The sequence below is a fragment of the Cryptotermes secundus genome, unplaced genomic scaffold (assembly GCF_002891405.2).
Source record: "Cryptotermes secundus unplaced genomic scaffold, Csec_1.0 scaffold590, whole genome shotgun sequence".
In the NCBI taxonomy this organism is placed as follows: Eukaryota; Metazoa; Arthropoda; class Insecta; order Blattodea; family Kalotermitidae; genus Cryptotermes; species Cryptotermes secundus.
The window spans coordinates 270,918-288,535 of NW_019721768.1; the positions used below are offsets into that span (position 1 = coordinate 270,918).

General features: G+C 37.6%; 2 protein-coding genes across 5 annotated transcripts; one reads left to right on the top strand and one right to left on the bottom strand.

Annotated features, from left to right (window-relative positions):
* Positions 1-39: 39 nt before the first annotated feature.
* Positions 40-10,836, top strand: LOC111875725 (required for meiotic nuclear division protein 1 homolog). 3 transcript variants are annotated; one of them, XR_002844791.2, is made up of 7 exons: positions 42-575; positions 1,841-1,970; positions 2,534-2,747; positions 4,940-5,102; positions 6,314-6,511; positions 7,604-7,846; positions 9,665-10,836. XR_002844791.2 is itself a non-coding variant. In XM_033750187.1 (6 exons), the coding sequence occupies exons 1-6, from the start codon at positions 192-194 to the stop codon at positions 7,760-7,762; spliced, it is 1,173 nt and encodes a 390-aa protein (XP_033606078.1). In that variant the 5' UTR covers positions 40-191; the 3' UTR covers positions 7,763-8,191. The 3 variants fall into 3 exon arrangements, 2 of the variants coding, with proteins under 2 accessions (XP_033606078.1, XP_023727970.1); XM_033750187.1 differs by lacking the exon at positions 9,665-10,836 and having other exon boundaries at positions 40-575; positions 2,609-2,747; positions 7,604-8,191; XM_023872202.2 differs by lacking the exon at positions 9,665-10,836 and having other exon boundaries at positions 7,604-8,191.
* Positions 10,837-11,060: 224 nt separating this feature from the next.
* LOC111875726 (phosphatidylcholine translocator ABCB4) lies at positions 11,061-17,191 on the bottom strand. Of its 2 annotated transcripts, none has more exons than XM_023872204.2 (4): positions 16,769-17,191; positions 14,601-14,701; positions 13,264-13,404; positions 11,061-11,912 (listed from the first exon to the last, which is right to left on the bottom strand). In XM_023872204.2, the coding sequence occupies exons 1-4, from the start codon at positions 16,913-16,915 to the stop codon at positions 11,756-11,758; spliced, it is 546 nt and encodes a 181-aa protein (XP_023727972.1). In that variant the 5' UTR covers positions 16,916-17,191; the 3' UTR covers positions 11,061-11,755. The 2 variants fall into 2 exon arrangements, with proteins under 2 accessions (XP_023727972.1, XP_023727971.1); XM_023872203.2 differs by lacking the exon at positions 16,769-17,191 and adding an exon at positions 16,225-16,461.
* Between the last annotated feature and the right edge of the window lie 427 nt (positions 17,192-17,618).

A 17,618-nucleotide genomic window follows, 5' to 3' on the forward strand; every position in this document is an offset into this window, starting at 1 on the left:
AGCAATGTAAGCAGCCAATAGCACTGAGCTGTACACCAGGAAAGGAATATGTTCTGTTTCTAGTGTTGGCCATACCGATAAATTTTGATGTTTGTACCGCCATGAGATGATTACAAATGCTTAGAAAGAGAAAATAGTTATAGTAGTATTTTCAGGTCATAGGAATAAACTGGAAAGGAGTGTACGCAAGTATGTTCATTACAGGCAGCAGCTGCAGAAAAGCGCGAAATTTTGTTTGCCTTTTTGCACAGTTTCGTAACTTCAAGGCATCCTTTGGTTATTTGTTGTGTAATGGAAACTTGTTAGTTGCTGGTTCCAAGCCCGGCCGTAAATCATACTCACATTTTATTCGTTTAAATAAGTATGATTGCCATGGAATGTTGATGTCTGAGCTTCAGAATGATTTCAAGGAAGTACTGAGTAGCAGTATGAGTACGGGGACTTCGAAAGTTAAAGGAGGAGCAGCAAGTGAGCCGCAAGGAATCCACGAAAGTGTCTCCGCACTGCAAATGAGGACCCGAGTTCAGCGGCGAAAAAGACCGCATTTGGAAGAAGAGGATGGAAGAAAACTCGGGGTGTAGTACCATATTAGGTTCTAGATTTTGTGTTTTTGCTTATTTTTTATACAGTCGCAATTTACATCGAAGCCGACTGTCACTTATAACGTAGATATAAGTGAATATTGAGGCAGAATGCGAAGTCAAGTATCCCAGTATTTTCCTCAGATCTTGGAGGTTAAAAGTTCGGGAAATTGGAGCAGAAATAAGTCGCAACATTCTCCACTTATATCCTTACAGCTTTCATGTCTTACCTCCGGATCGGGATTTTTTTTAGGAGAAGGGATGGATACTATACATAACCCACTAATTTTGGTGTCTGGTATAATATCCTTACATTTACAGCTAGTTCATATTTACTGACAAATCTTGATCCCCATCAAATATTCATGAGATAGAAATGTTGGCATAACTTCATGCTCTACTCAATCTTAATAAACGCTGCTATTGTGTGAAATATTTTGTTTAATTTAGTCACGTTAAATAGAAGTTTGGAATGATTTAGAATTCATATACCAGATTCCTTCCCCCAAAACATTCTGTTACTGCCTGAACTCCTCATCCTATTCACTGTAGCCAAGCGTCACCCCTCCATTTTAATTATTCTCCCCAGTTCCTCCACTCACAAATGCATGTTTCGGCATTTTTACCAATTTTTTATTTCTTAGTTGATTATTTAATGTCAGTGTTGGTACTGAGGCTATATAGCATCTAGTTATTTATATTTTACCCCATTATTAACACTGCATAGTTTGAACTACTGATGCTGTTGTTAAATAAACCCCTACAATCACTCCAGCATAAAGTGTTATCAGCATGCAGTTCACATCCAAAAGGTATCTGGAACACTTTCAGAGTGAAATCACCACCACTCTCTCTTTAAAGGGAAGTTTATTAAGCAATTTAACTTACCATAACATTGTATGTGAACTGAACTACAGCCAAATTAAGAACCTAACCTAGAAATTTTAACATGTCACAGACTTGTATGTGAAGTAAAATAGAGGTCAAAGATTTGCAGAAGAATCACTCTTTTATTTCATTGATTCACTTAAGATTAGCCCTGCTACGACTGGATAGGAGCCAGGATAGGGACTAGGCTACTGGCTGGGTTACCAGGGTTCAATTTCTGCCAGGGTTGAATGATTTTTCTCTCCTTCATATCATCCAGACTGGCTGTGGCACCCACCCAGCCTCCTATTCATAAGGTACTGGAGGCTTTATGTCCAGTGTTGGAACTTACCCATAAATGGTGTCAAAATAATTAGTTATATTCTTTTCAGTACTGGAATGTAGTTGCATTTACAACAGCTGAAGAATATGATCTGGAGAAACTGACTAAAGGACTATTACAACAAAATCTGTATGTGCCGATTCCACCACCAAGAGCACTAACAGATCAAAACCAAGTGGGTAAGAGAAGAAATTTGTCATTTTCTAAGTGGAGATTGACAAACAGTTCTTGAATTAAGATTTGACCATGTGTTAAAATGATCTTGGCTTTAAAGCACACTAACTGCATCAACACTATGAAGTCAAATCAAGTCTGACTCTCTAAGGTGCTGCATTACATATTGCAGTCAACCGACATTTCAGAGGAACACTTCGCCTCCATTGTCAGGGTCAAAGAATATGCCAAACGAAACCCGCAAGAAGCAGGTACGACGTGTGCAAGAAGACAGACTTCTCCATCAACACTGCTGTGAGAGCCTCAGATACAACGCAGCCCAATTTGTTTTGTATACAGGTCCTGTATACCTCTGTCATACTGAATGTGTTCAGTAGATTCAAATGGAGGGTCTGCTTTTGCAGTATTTTAGTGAGTCATACTCAGTTCAATCTGACTTGACTCAGTGAAGCTAGTGTGCTTTTTCAGCCTCAAGGCTGATAATCTGCTCTCTACTTCAGCCATTTTTACTCTTATATGTGATGATGAAACATTGCATGACGTTGCACAAAAGTGTATTTTACTGCAGTTCCAGATGTTGTGCATGTAGCAGCTAGGTATGAAGTTGGTGATGAGCCTAGAGAAATCTATTTCTTTCGTGAAGGCACGACTGTCTTTTGGAATGTTCCTGAACTGGAGAGTGGTAATGTCCTCAGCTTCATACGACAGTTTGAAGAAAACAGTTATGATGAACGGCTAGTTCATGATGAGAGTGAGGTTATGCCGTACACTCATGCAGTTGGGTCAGTAAACAGTTGACTTTTAATGTGATTACTATGTACATTTGCTTTATTGGTCATTCTTAGTTAACTTGAATTAGGAAGTGGCTCCTACTACAGTTATTGCCTTATAGAAGGTAAACAAATACTTTTTCCTCATTGTGAACATATTCAATAGAAAGATGTTAGTAGAATGAAACAGTTTGGAAGGTTCCCTGTTTATTCTACTTCCCAAATTCTATTAATTTGAACCAGTAGGTTTTATGAAACATTATATGAACATCATGCCTAGAGGCTGCACTATCATTGTGCTTCCTAATTTCTGTTGTAAGAAATATGGCAGCCAAGCAAATTTGTGAAGTGCGCATGACACTAATGCCACTTAATGTAGGGTTCTGAAATTGTGTGTAGTGTGTGGTCATCAAAATGGCTGCAAGTTTTAATTCGGTAATTTTGCTTAATAATTAAGTAACATGTAAGATTTGAGGTTTTCACAGCTGTGACTATGAAGAATGCCATCTTCTGGGATGTGGAGCCGTGTAGATCTTGTGGGAACCAACGTTTCGGAGGAACATCGGTTCACACAAGATCTACACGGTGCCACATCCCAGAAGATGACATTTTTTCTTGTTAGTGGAAAATCTTTCTTTAGCTTTTGGTTCAGTGGGAATAATTAATGGACCATTGTGGTAGATTACAAAGTCTGCAGGTAATTGTTTTTTCTACATAAACAATTACAGATTTGAAAACTGAGATTATGTGTGACAGATTTAAAGTAGTTGGAATTTGTGCCAATGAAAATTATGGACAGACATGGGTCACTTTGTTAATTTATAATTCTCACTATCCTCTCCACACAGATTGAATCATTTGAAGGAAACTAGGTATTATAAAATCTTCCTAGAACCTTTTGTTGCTAATTGACGGTAAAGATTATGTTGAGTTGCACACACGTATGAACATTTATTGTAAATAGGTAGACATTATCTTAATTATTTTTGCATGCAGTCAAATTAAGGCAGTGAACTTTTGGAGTTTTATGATGGGCTGAATAAATGGTTGTGATTTAGAAAGACAAGAAATACATAACACATTTTTTGGTGGGACTGCCTTCTAGAAAGTTGTTGATTGGAAGACTGAGAAGGAGTTCATGAGATTGCAAAAAGTAAGTTATGAAGATGGGAGGTAGATGGAACAGGCTCAGCATTTTTACAGCTCAATTGAACTGTGTATTAACATGTTGAAATTATGATGAATCATTATATTTGCTTACAGTCGATACATACACTGAAGCTGGGATATTGTAAGACTGTACATATAAGTGGGTTGTTTTGTGCTGCCATCTCATAAAAGTATTTATGTGACGGTTGTGCAAATCAAATCCATTCATGGCACTGCTAATATGTGTCGGGTGACAGTGTCAAAGTGATAGTGTTTGCAACATCAGCCCAGGGAGTTCTTTAGAAGGCAGTGACTGCTGTCTTCTACGATCTAATGCCACATTGTTAGATAGGACTGCCTGACCAAGTACTGAAGGTAGATTGTTGCTTTCCCCATTTCACTTACCAGTGTTGAGACCTGTCTCTGATCTTGTTACCCCATTCTGCCACCATCCTCCTTCAGGACTCTCGGACAGTACCAATGTTTCAGAGGAACTGGGTACCTCCATTTTTGGTGGAGTACATGACAAGACAGTAATCTTCACAGTCATTACTGTGAGGACCTGAAATCCCACAAGAATTTATCTGTCAATTTCTTTCTTATTTTCTTTTAATTTAATATTTGTTGCTGCTGAAAATTTTCTGAAAAAGTAAGGTGAATGCACTTCTTACCAGGCAGGTTGATGTAGCATAACACTAAACTTTTATTCGGGAGTTCCTCAGGTTGAATCTAAGCTGACACACTAGGTATCCTGACTGAGATTTTGGGCGATTTCCCTCAGTACCTCCAAGTCACTTGCAGAATAATATTTTAATTAGGCCGTGACCGCTGTGTTGTAAATTTGTACAACTCATTATTCACCAATCATTTTACCATCTGATATACAGTCTGAGATACTGACAGCAGGATAAATAAGTCACAAAAAGCCACAGTACATCTTGCTTCGAAGGTCTGCATAGCAAGTTTGTTACTGACTACACAGTGTAAGTATTTGTTTCAATTCAACAGACATCATTATGGCATTTTGAGTAATTGTGTAAATAACTGTATTTCAGAAAACAAAGTCACATTCAAGATGGTCATATTATGCTTGGAAGTGAGGGCCAGACAGAACTGGATAAGTACACGTTCTCCAATGTGATGGCTCTGTCTGTAAAGTTGGGTGTCTGGGAAGCATCTCTTAACAGATATGTAGATAGCATCGAATTTGTTATTGAGGTTTGTAATGATCTTTGAAGTTACTCAGTTCTTGTGTGTTCAGAAGCTTGCATACTCTGTAATCCTCATCAGTGATGGTGTGTAGAATGTATTCATTCTCTGGTAGAACTTGAAGATTCGACACTAATAATCCAAAAACCTGCTATTGGCCATGGTCCTCAACTAGTTCCATCCTCATAATCTGTCTCCTAGGATGCATCTCATTGTCCTCCTTTCATCTTGCTCCTGGACTTCCAAGTGGTAATTTTCTAAGAGATGAATGTAGCACTGATGCTTCACATCTCATCAGCAAGATACCAAGAAAGGAGCTGCTGGAATTCAAATTAAATGTATTGCAAAAGAGCAGTATGTTTTGTTTCTTGTATATGTTTACAGTTAAGTTTAATCAGACTTCAAGATGAGGGTAAGCTGTATTGTAATAAAGCTAGTCTCAAAAACAACCCCAAGCATTTGTGGTGCTTTTTCCAGAGTTTTTCCTCAAAAGAGCTGTTTGATGTGAATTTTTTAAACATTACTGGAAAGTGTTAATTTTTTTCTTCATATAAATGATAACAAATAACAGATTGTCTTCAAATTAAAAATGAAATATCACACAGATCTAACATCCCTGAAAGAACATAGACTGAAGGTATTTGAGGACATAGACTGAAGGTATTTGAGGACAGGGTGCTGAGGGGAATATTTGGACTAGAGAGGGATGAAATGGTAAGAGGTTGGACAAAATTGAATGATGAAGAGCTTCGTAACTTGTACTCTTTGCCAAATATAATTTGAATGATGAAGGCAAGGAGATGAGATGGGCAGGGCATATTGCATACGTGGGGAGAAGAGGAATGTGTACAGGATTTTGGTGGGAACATCAGAAGGTAAGAGACCACTAGAAAGACTGGATATTGGTTGGAGGATAATATTAAAATGGATGGGATGGTATGGACTGTACTGATCCGGCTCAGGATAAGGAGGGCCAGTGGAGGGCTCCTGTGAACATGGTAATGAACATTTGGTTCCTATAAAATGTTGGGAAATTCTTAAGTATTCAAGTGACTGGCGGCTTCTTGAGAAGGTCTTAGGTCCATGAAGTAGTTCAGTTAGGTAGGTAGGTAGTTATAAACTGATTTGATTTGCAGCATGAACTTTGTAAAAGGAAATATTTTCTGGTATCTGCTGGCTTTTAAATGTCAGTGTGTGTATAAAATTCCTTTTCCTCACAGGATTTAAAACATGGCACCAAGATTAGTATGTCAAGGGAAGATGTTCTGCGCAAAACAGGTGAACTGTTTTCCTTGCGCCATCTAATAAATTTGAGCTCAGACTTACTAGATACTCCAGACTTTTATTGGGAACATGAGGGACAGGAAGAACTGTACAAAAAAATGTGCAGCTACTTCAGCATCAGCAGGCGGACAAGAGTATGTATACAACCTTGCTGGATATTCTAAACTGAATCTTCATTTCATGCATCCTGTTGTGTTACAATATATAACTTTATTTTTCCGTCACAACACAACTAAGGAGTATCTAGGTATCAGCCGTTAACGGCCGAAACATGTAGTGAGGCATAGCTGGGTATTGACCTAGATACTCCTTAGTTGTTGTGTTGTGATGGAAAAATAAAGTTATATTCTAAGGTCTCTGTTAGGTGAGAAGTTGGTTAATTGAGCGAATAAGGAACTCTGTTTTGTATTGAATAAGCAGTTGTGGACAACTGACAGGGGTTGTTCCTCCAGTTATGGTGTTAGAAGGGGGGTTACAAACCCTCACCATAAAAATCTTACGTGTTATACCAGGCCCCAGGCTTGGCAGATATTGTTGGCATGATCGAACCATGGTTGATGCATGGGAAAGATGAGAAATGCTTATACAATTTTAGTTTGAAAACCTGAAGGAATGTCGCAACCTAGGCTCCTTATGTGTATATGACAAGATAATATAAAAATGAGGATTTAATGTTATTGTAATGGTGGTTATGAAGAGTTCTGTCTTCAGAGGTGTAACACCATGTAGTTCAATGAAAGTCAGCTGATTTTTCATGAGAAAATATTGTCTCAATCTGCATGGTTAAAGATTAAGCCAAGGAAGAAACCAGCATGAACCACTACATACAGGAAATTAATACATTGTTTATATTGGCTTCTATTACAACCAGAAAAAATATTCAGTATATGTGGGGTCACTAAGATTGGGATTTTACTTCATTTATCTGCTGCCTTAGTCACCATATTAGTCAGCAGAATGAATCACTTTGTCTTTTAAATTATGTAGTTCCAGTTTCATTTACCTGTTCTTTATCTCCCTTAGGGTGTATACATTTCAGCTTTTAGTAGAGCCGTTATTTCCTGGGATCTTGCACGAAATGGATGGGTTACAAGCTTTCAGGTCTTGTACAGCATGGATAGCAGCTGAATGCACTGTTGTGAGCATCTCAGAAGTAGGAATTTCCTACTGACTGTAGGTTAAGATGTGTAAATTTTGTTAGTATCGATTCTACCTGTTTTTTATAGGTGATGAATGAGAAGCTGAATCATTGTGTGGAGTTGGTTGAACTCCTGTCATCACACCTCAGCGATCGACATCACATTCGTCTAGAGTGGATGATCATAATACTTATCATGGTGGAAGTTGGCTTCGAGATCATTCACTATGCAGACCGCTACATGTAGCAATTATTGTATGATGTTCTGAATGATTTTCGTATCAGGATACCGTAAAACATCAAGGATCATATTGGCTTCATTGAGAACAGAGTAAGCAGAAGAGATGCAAGTACGTCACAGTTATGATTTAAAAAATTCATTCAAATATGATGCTAGTTACAACACTGTATAAGCGTTATATAGTGTAAAATTTAATTACATGTCAATATAAAAATTAATGTATTTCATATAGTGACAGGTTATTTAATCACTTCCTATATTTTATTTTTACTGGAACCTTGAAAAATGGTTTGTAAGACAGGTTCAGAGGTTTTCTCCTCAAAAATTTGTAAGGCATGTCTCTTAGTTATTTGGAGTTTAATCTCATTCATATTTGTACAGGGTGTTTCACGACTTTAGGGCATAACTGCAGGAGGTGATTTCCTAGGTCTTTGTGACCAAAAAAGTTCATATAAACATGTGTCCAATTTTGGACAGTTACAGAGTTATGACCATTTTAAGCTCAGAATAGAAGGTAACGATTACTGACAATAAACAGAACAAAATAATAAACCAGCATAATACATGAGACATTTACAGTATGAATGTAAAGTTAACTTCGTGAAATTACCTTTAATTTGAATTTATTGGTGCTTAAAGCTGATTTTCGAAAATGCCACCGCCAGCCACAACACAGGCTGCCGCTTGGATGTGAACCGCGCCAGACATACCAACCCACCACACCTTAGGTAGCTCTCAAGTGTCGAGATAACGAGAACGCTCTGTCTGTAGCTGGCTAAAAATAGCGACCTGCCAGCTGACAGACGCGGTTTACACGAGGGCGTGTACGGGAATGAGAAAATGGTCATAACTCTGTAACCGTCCAAAATCAGACACATGTTTATATGAAGTTTTTTGGTCACAAAGACCTAGGAAATCACCTCCTGCAGTTATGCCCTAAGGTCGTGAAACACCCTGTATGTCACAGAATAAAGGAGAGGAAAGAAAAATAAAAGACTCAGAAGGCTGAAACTGTGGCGGGTAGAAAGTATGAGTCTGGATGCGAAGATTTTTGGGGAAAGAAACTGGAGATCAATAGCCATGAGTGGAAATGCTGGTAGAAACTTCTCCAGACGTGGTTCACTGTGGGCCGTAGTGTTGCTGCAGCTGTTATTGATGATGGTGGCATGAGGGATATGAATGTATTGAGTTGGTTCAGTTTCTGTTCCTGTAAACCATATTTCTGTATGGATTTTTATTCATGTGAATTTATGGTTTTGGTTAGTGAGACATACTGTGGAAGGTAATGTTGATATGTACTATAGAAGGTGAACATGTATCAGTGGTTAATTAAGTACCACATCATGAAGATGTATGATGAAGTAGAGGTACAGCTTTATGCATTCTTAACCTCAGAATTACACTGTATTTGTCTTCTTTTTAATGCAGTGTGTATGCACCATTACGTTACTCGATAAAAATTTACACAGTACTCACTGAAGTTCTCTTATAGGTAAATATAAGATTTTGAAGTGGATGGAAAGGGAGAAAAATACATGAGACACTGATGTGTGACTTTTGCTTTCGTCCATCATGTTCCTGCTACAGTCTACAGTAACACGTTCTTGTATGATTGTTTCACCAACAGCGGCTAGTAAAGTTTGTTTATGTTTCAGAAGATAGTATTATTGCTCGTAACAGAACCTAGCATCATGAAAGAGATAATATAATAATAGATGCCACTAATTTTGTTTTATGTTGTTTTGATTTGTAATCTAGATCAAACTTGTTCATGTACACAGTAGTGCCACATAAGGAGAATAACTGAAAAAATCCACTCTGTATCCAAAATAGGTGTTTTTGTTCGGATGAACTTAGTTTTTGAAATTTGGCAGGATGTAACAAAATGTCATCCCATTTCCTTTTCAGTGCAACAGAAACATAAGTGTTGGAGAGTTTGTCTGCCCCTCCAATCATCATTTGAGGTCACTGCTTTATATCTGCAATCTGAGTCCTGTATATTGCTGTAAAATGTGACAAAGGTACTTAACATTGGACTTCTGAAATTTTTAACAATGACCATTGCTTTTGTCATAGGCATGTAGAATATTATGTAAATAATTCTGTAATTTAGGCATGATGATGTTTCATATTGGTTGATAACACTTTTGAAATGCACATTTTAAATCTCTTTCTTAAAACTGAAAACTAGAACAGTTTTTAGCCATCATTGTCTGGGAACAGGGACTTTAAATGTCCTGGTGTTACAAGTTGGCAGTCTAACCATAATACAGGGGTAACAGTTTATAGTCTGATAATAGGGGATTTAAAATGTTCTGGTTCCACAGGGCTGATGACATACTTTAAGTCTGAGTGAATAATAATAATATTGAATGAATGCAACACTCTTGCTACCTGACTGTATACATGTGCCACTACACTAATGCAGCACATGGCCAGTGAAGTTTAACTTACACAGACTGATAGTAAATTTGTGTAGTCATTTTGGTATGTCTTAATTATGGACTGAAGAGGTACAGTATTTACAGGACTAGGTGAGTTCTTGCTGTTAATGGATATATCTGGAATGAGGACTGATCAGCTAGTCACATACAGAACTATTCATGGCAAGGAAAGAATGAAAAAAATGCAGATATGAACAGGACATTTTGACCAGCTTAGCCAGACTTCCTTGCCATTAAATGATATAACTATATCACTTGAGTCTGGTTGGGTAAATGTAAACATACTACTTGTATAAATTTTGTTTCATATTGTTGCACAGGTGAACACCTTATTTCTTTAAGATCCGTTTTCATATTCTTCTCCGAGATTTTCCTGTGAAAACTTTGTATGCATTTATGTTGTCCTCTCCTATCTCATCCTCCTCAATTTGATCATTCTGATATCTCATGAGGCATGCAAGTTACAGACATCTTCATTGTGAATTTTCTTGAACATCCTGTTACTTCATCCATCTTTGGTGCAAATATTCTCATCAACACCTCATTCTCAAACATCCTCAGTTTATATTCTTCCCTTAGTATGAGAAACCAGGAAGCATTGACTTCAGGCAATGACTTCATTAAGTGCCACATGTAAGTAGGATGGAGGAATTTCGTTAGCATTACTAAGAATATATATTGGCTGTTATAGGAAGGTACATGAAATGGAATGAAAGTTAAAGANATTAGCATTACTAAGAATGTTTCTGATGTTATTATCAGGTGAAAATTGTGTGATTGACTTTGGGGGAATGGAAGAGTAGATCTCATTGGCTGTTATAGGAAGGTACATGAAATGGAATGAAAGTTAAAGAGAAATGTTGTCTGTCTGCATCATAATTTTATTTATGAATATGACCAGAGTACTACAGTTTCTTCATGAGATGATCACAGGTCATAAATGGAAGAGTTTAATTCAGTACATTCATTTATGAATGGCAGAAAATGTTCTCATGCTGAAGTTTGTATGTCTTGTGTATGACATTCTCTTTCTCAGCTAGCATGTTGCAATTGAATGTTTGTTGAAGTACATATGTTATGTTGACCAAGTTAGAGGCAGAAAGTATGATGTGATAGGTGGTGCAAAATTGTGAAAAATCACTAAGAATATAAATACAATAGTTTGTAATTCAATTTGTTAATCTTGAGGTTAAATGTACAGGTGTTACAGAAGTTTGAAAGTGGTCAAGAAGTAACTGAGGATGCTCCTGTGTAGGATTTGAGGACCTTACAACAGTGGTTATGAAAGGTTGTTTCTTCTGGTGCATAATTCTGTGTAGTCCTGTGAAAGTCGACTGATGTTCTGGAAGAACTTGTTGATCTTCAGGCTTGAAAAGTAATCTGACCAAGAAACCAGCATGAAGCAGGCAGCAAGCAATGCTGGTTTTTTGCTTGACAAGACATTTGATCCATGGAAAGCTTAGGTTCAGCTCAGGTTATATGTGGTTGTTGTCACAGTATAGAAGGTTGTTCTTGGAACTTGTTCTGGCTCCTCCCTGAGAGTGCTGATTGGATTTTAACATTTAGATTTACTTTGACATTCTGTATTATCACAGTGACCCCTGACGAGTTGGAACAGTTTGTGTAAAGTATTTTCAGCTGTTATCCATTCTTGTCTGTACGTAAGGAGATGACTCATTGAGATGATGCAGATTCCCAGGGCAAAGAAGATCCTGCAGCAGAATATTCAAAATTTATAATAACTAAACATTTCATTACCTGTACAGTGGTTCTTGAAATCCAGAACTAGCTTATATGAAAGGTTCTTTTTCTTTTCTTTGTGCCTCTACTCTTACCTATTCCTCCCTCCTTTGCTGCTCATAACATAGCCCTCGTTCTCTGTATCTGCACACTGTCCCTCTCACTCTCCATTTAGACCATCTCTTCCTCATTCTCTCTGACCACCTCTTACACCCTCTATTTCCTTTTTAACTTTCACTCAACCTCTTCTCCCTTTCCTTACCCCTTATATTTTTTACGTTTTCTTCACTACTTCCTTCTCCTCCTCACTATATCTTTTCATTTTCTCTCTCACTTCTCTCTTCTTTCAACACCCTTTCTCATATTTCCATCTCTTCTGCTCTCCTACTCCTACCTCTACTCTCCTTTCTCTGCCTTACCCCATTCCCCACTGTTGGTATTACATACACTACCTTTTCTCTCCTTGCTTCCCCCTTCACCCTCTGTCACCATATCTTCCACCTCCTACATACCACAATGTTCTCCATCATTATCTGTGCTCCATCTCCCTACCCTTTCTCTATCTGCTTCTCAGCTCTCTACCATTCTTCCTTCCTCTCACAGATTGTTTCCCTTCCTCCCATTTGAAAATATCTACCCTTATCTCTCTTACTTCTATCCTTTGTCTCACATTCCCTGCCTGTCTTTCTTTACCTCTCCCTGCCACTACCCCCTCTCCACCAGTTTTTGTATTCCTATTCTGTACCTGTCTCAAGCATTGTACAGCGACTTAAAGTGTTGGTCACTGAATGAATCCAGTAGCTGTGTAATTGATGTAGCAAATTGTAGTAATACTTGTAGTACAGAGATAAACACAATGATATTACTTTAAAATAGACTTCTGTTGCTTCCTTTCACATGCTTTCCAATCCATTCACAATTATTTTAATATCTGATATTATATGAGCTCCATGGTTAGGAGAATGCTCTGAAATAAACTAGGGAGTGTAAATAGACTGGTGAAGTAAAAGTTATTAATGCACCCAGTATGTGATAGTTTTGTGGTTATAACAGAATTATTTGTCATTAAAACACCAAGTAGGGCAAAATGTTCAGTTACTGGAATGGAACTTTGGAATTTATAGATGTATGTGATGTAGCATGAGGGATGTTACAGTGGTTAGAAGTGTGAGAGAAGAAACTCTGGGTAAGAGTTGTACGTGGTAACTGACACGTGTTAAGAACGAAGGCTCTTGGTTTCATGGGGACAGTAACAGACAAATAACCGCTGGAAAGTAATCATTGTGCATTGTCAAGTTGAGCAAAACATACACACTTTGTTACCTGTACACTTTCACAAGATCCATGAGCCCTGATCGAATAAGGAAGAATCCAAACTTGAATGAAGCAGCATAAAGTACATGAACTCCTGACTCTGACAGTGCATATACCACTGCATACACTTTAGCATGCTTCTTTCTGGCACTGCAACATAAAGATCCAAATTGAACTTCGTGAGTCCTACACCAAGTACCAGACATAAGTGGAAGTCTGTTACAATGTTCTGTTCTCAGTTCCTGGTTCAGTATACTATAAGAACAAAAGTATACTTAGGGGCTGTCAACACAGCAATTGGTTATAAACTGATATTAAAATGGTTAATATTTGGGTTATTTCATTTCCATCCCATTGCATGTTTTGATCTATCAAGATCATCAGCAGGTGGTTTTCACGAATTATGTATGTTGTTACAGAAGTATTAAATAATTAATTGTTGTGTTGATGGCCCTTAAATATACCTTTGTTACATCATATACAACAAAATGCAGAAAATGAAGATACTCTAAGGACAGAAAGACATTTGGAAACCAAAATGTATTAGGAGGTTCCCCTTTTCCTTTCTTATTTAATGAAGTTGTTGGACATAATATAGATAGATTTGGGTGCTGTGTGTGTGAAAATAAATTGTATACTTTTTTCATTAGCATAGTCAGCTTCTGTAGGGAAACTTTAATTAAATCTGTAACACCAGTAGAATCTGAAGGCTCAAAATCTCTGATACCAAAGCTTTTAATGGGGCATAATCCAGAGCCAGTTCCATCCACTTCCCATCTTCACAACCTGTATCCATAAGATCAAACTCAATATTATTCTCTGATCTTATTGATCTTCCAAGTGACCACTTTCCAAAAACTGTCCACTCCAAAATTCTATATGCATTTCTTCACTCACCCATACATGTTACATGACAATATTATTGAAATTTTCAGTACTCCTTACAGTACTAGGTTACATTTTTAAGCCACAGAACTCTTTGCTATTTAATATCTTAAATCTCCTCTTTACATCATTCCTGTTAAGTTACAAGCAAGTTCTCTTTCCTCAAAATAAAGAGACACCATATCACCATTCTAATATCAAGTTCCAGAATGATCATTTCATGTATATGAATATATATCTTCTGGTTTCGGGGAAATTTTTCATCTTAAGAGCAAGTATTTCCTGCATTTGATCTCTTTCTTTCATTATGAACCGTTTTCTAGGTTATCAGGCGAGGGGACATTTTATGGGCTTCCACAAATATAGTTTCTTATCACTGAATGCTTCTTTTGTTTAATATATGAATGTGTTGTTTATATGAAAATGTTTTAAAAATACTACATTTGAAACAAACCACTCACTTGTATGGTGCTCTTAATCTTTTGGAGTACAGGTCTCTAAATATTTCTTCTCCTCCCATTGCCCGTATAGTCCGTATCTTTTGAATGCATTCTGTTACCACCTGGTATTTAAAATGAACAGTAATGAATACACAATAATCATGCAGGATTTGAATGATAATGAAATTAGATACTTTGATAAAATATGCTAGGTTAGGTATCTTGAAGTAAATGTCCGTTCACAGGCTTCTGGTTTTCTCGTCTAGATATTAAAAATCAGGAACAGAAAAATAGAAGAAAGTGCTGCACCTCTTGTGAGTAAACATGGTGTATGTGCGTGTGAATCTCAAGCAGTGCTATAGAGACCTAGAATGTTCCTGAAGAAATTTTTCCAGTAACTTCCTTACAAATTTACCACAAATTCAGTTCCATTGCTTTTACATCCTCACCATACATGCTTTATCTGTTGTTGATGATTTTCCAAACACACACAAAAAGTAAACCAGCTTCCATCCTGGGATTGGGTACCTCAGGCAAATCCATATTGGACAACTTAATGTAAGTTTTGATTTCTATATGTAATAATACAAATGCCGTCATGAATGCAACAATTTATTTGGTTGTAGTTCTTCGTCTTTTCTTCCTCTNGCGTATGTTGGCGAGATTTTAAACAAAACTGACAGGCTGTGTTTTAGATTATGGATTGTATGCAGTGTGACAGCTACATAGTGAAAAATACACCTGATGATGGCCAGTTACGGCTGAGACATGTAGTGTAGCGGAAGAAAAGACAAAGAACTACAACCAAATAAATTGTTGCATTCATGACGGCATTTGTATTATTACATATAGAAGTGTATAGTGCAACAGGCTGCTTAAATATAATAAGTTTTGATGTTGTGCTGCTGTGTAGGGGCATTGTAATTGCAACACATGGCAGAATGAGTCAGTCACTACTTCACTGAACTTAGTATAATGGTGTAAAACAGTGGTTCTCAAACTTTTGGGGGGCCACCACCTTCTTGGTTCCATAAACTCAATCCTAGTGCTCCCTGCCCTACCCTATAAAAGAATTCCTGAGAATAGCAGTTTGCACAACCCACTGAGGAAGATAACAGTAAAATAAGATACCACATTTAGTAATTCCTTCACTGTTAGTAAATTCTTAATATTATGAATGGGCCTGATGAAGTGATACCAGTTTCCCTGTGTCTGATCTAAAGTCACTTCAGTCATAAATAAGCAATCAGTACACCCAAAGGAGCCCACATCCTGCCCCCCCATCACCCATTGCCTCTTAGTGCACCCTAGGTAATCCCACCAGCCCCCCAGGGGGCAGTGGGCACTTTGGGAACCATTGGTGTAGACAAAAGATGATGCAGAAGAGATGCAAGTGTCTTGGAAAAAATAACGTAGTGTTTGTTGTCATGTACAATACCAGAGGATGTTTGGCAAACTGCATATGTTCAAACTGCCCATGTTCAGCAAGTAATTACTCATGGTTTTTGTGTGTGTGTGTGAATAAGAAGATCCATTGGATAGGCATTGGTTGGATAAGGGTTAACTCTACTGACATGTTTTGTGTCTCACCATACCAAAATTTGCATGTGCAGTTGCAGTGGCTAAGTAACATAACCTTACTTACATCATTAGCAGGTTGCATGAGTCTGTGGCGCTTCTGTCGGTGTTGCTCAACTGTCCTTATCTTGAGATGGAATGCTATAGCAATGGCAGGAAACACTAGCAATAACACCATTTCCATTTTCCATCCATGCAGGAAGGCAGCTACCATGGCTGCTAGCAGACTAACACCAGCCCCAGTTATTTCGCAGATTCGCGACGTTGTGGCCTTAAATGACGACAGATTTGAAATATTCCCAAAGTTGAAAGTGTTAAGGTTACTGTCATATGAAGGAGAACCAATCCATTCTTTCGTTTTGATTTATTTAACATTTTTCAATTTGCTTGTCATCAGTAGTACAAATTGATAGGACAGATAGTGAATAATGAATCAGGAAGGATGTGGAAGGTAGCAGTCCCAGTCTTATTTTTAAGGTAATNCTGAATAAGAAGATCCATTGGACAGGCATTGGTTGGATAAGGGTTAACTCTACTGACATGTTTTGTGTCTCACCATACCAAAATTTGCATGTGCAGTTGCAGTGGCTAAGTAACATAACCTTACTTACATCATTAGCAGGTTGCATGAGTCTGTGGTGCTTCTGTCGGTGTTGCTCAACTGTCCTTATCTTGAGATGGAATGCTATAGCAATGGCAGGAAACACTAGCAACAACACCATTTCCATTTTCCATCCATGCAGGAAGGCAGCTACCATGGCTGCTAGCAGACTAACACCAGCCCCAGTTATTTCGCAGATTCGCGACGTTGTGGCCTTAAATGACGACAGATTTGAAATATTCCCAAAGTTGAAAGTGTTAAGGTTACTGTCATATGAAGGAGAACCAATCCATTCTTTCGTTTTGATTTATTTAACATTTTTCAATTTGCTTGTCATCAGTAGTACAAATTGATAGGACAGATAGTGAATAATGAATCAGGAAGGATGTGGAAGGTAGCAGTCCCAGTCTTATTTTTAAGGTAATATCTCAGTATTTGTCTGGAGGGACTGGAAAGACAGGAAAACAACAAAAAAAAAACAGGATAACCTGTCTCTGTGCTGAGATTTGATCCCTGGACCTCTTGAAGATGAAACAAGACTGCTAACTATGTGATTGAAATATTCAGTATGATTAGTCTTATTTATGTCTTTTCTCTTAGGTGGTTTTGCTAAACTTCATTCTGAGGTAATCAGCTTGTTAAATAAACTAATCTAAGGCAGAACTTATCACTACTATAATCTAAAATTTGTTACTGACATTTTCTCCACTCCAGATATAATGATTGTCAAGCACAGCAGGTACACTGTTAGATTCTGGCCAGAACTGTATATCATGACATTCTTGTAGTTTCCATTAGACCCTTACTGAATTACTTAATTTAAATTTTCCTTGCATCATTGTGGTTATTCTCATAACTCC

Excerpts from the sequence above, each read along its gene's own strand:
- LOC111875725 (XM_023872202.2), top strand. The coding sequence starts at position 192 with ATGTTCATTACAGGCAGCAGCTGCAGAAAAGCGCGAAATTTTGTTTGC. Across the intron at positions 2,748-4,939 it reads CCGTACACTCATGCAGTTGG|AAAACAAAGTCACATTCAAG; the intron begins GTCAGTAAACAG and ends ACTGTATTTCAG. Across the intron at positions 5,103-6,313 it reads GCATCGAATTTGTTATTGAG|GATTTAAAACATGGCACCAA; the intron begins GTTTGTAATGAT and ends TTTTCCTCACAG.
- LOC111875726 (XM_023872204.2), bottom strand. The coding sequence starts at position 16,915 with ATGGTAGCTGCCTTCCTGCATGGATGGAAAATGGAAATGGTGTTGTTG. Across the intron at positions 14,702-16,768 it reads TCATGCAACCTGCTAATGAT|GTGGTAACAGAATGCATTCA; the intron begins GTAAGTAAGGTT and ends TTTAAATACCAG. Across the intron at positions 13,405-14,600 it reads AGATTAAGAGCACCATACAA|TGCCAGAAAGAAGCATGCTA; the intron begins GTGAGTGGTTTG and ends TTTATGTTGCAG.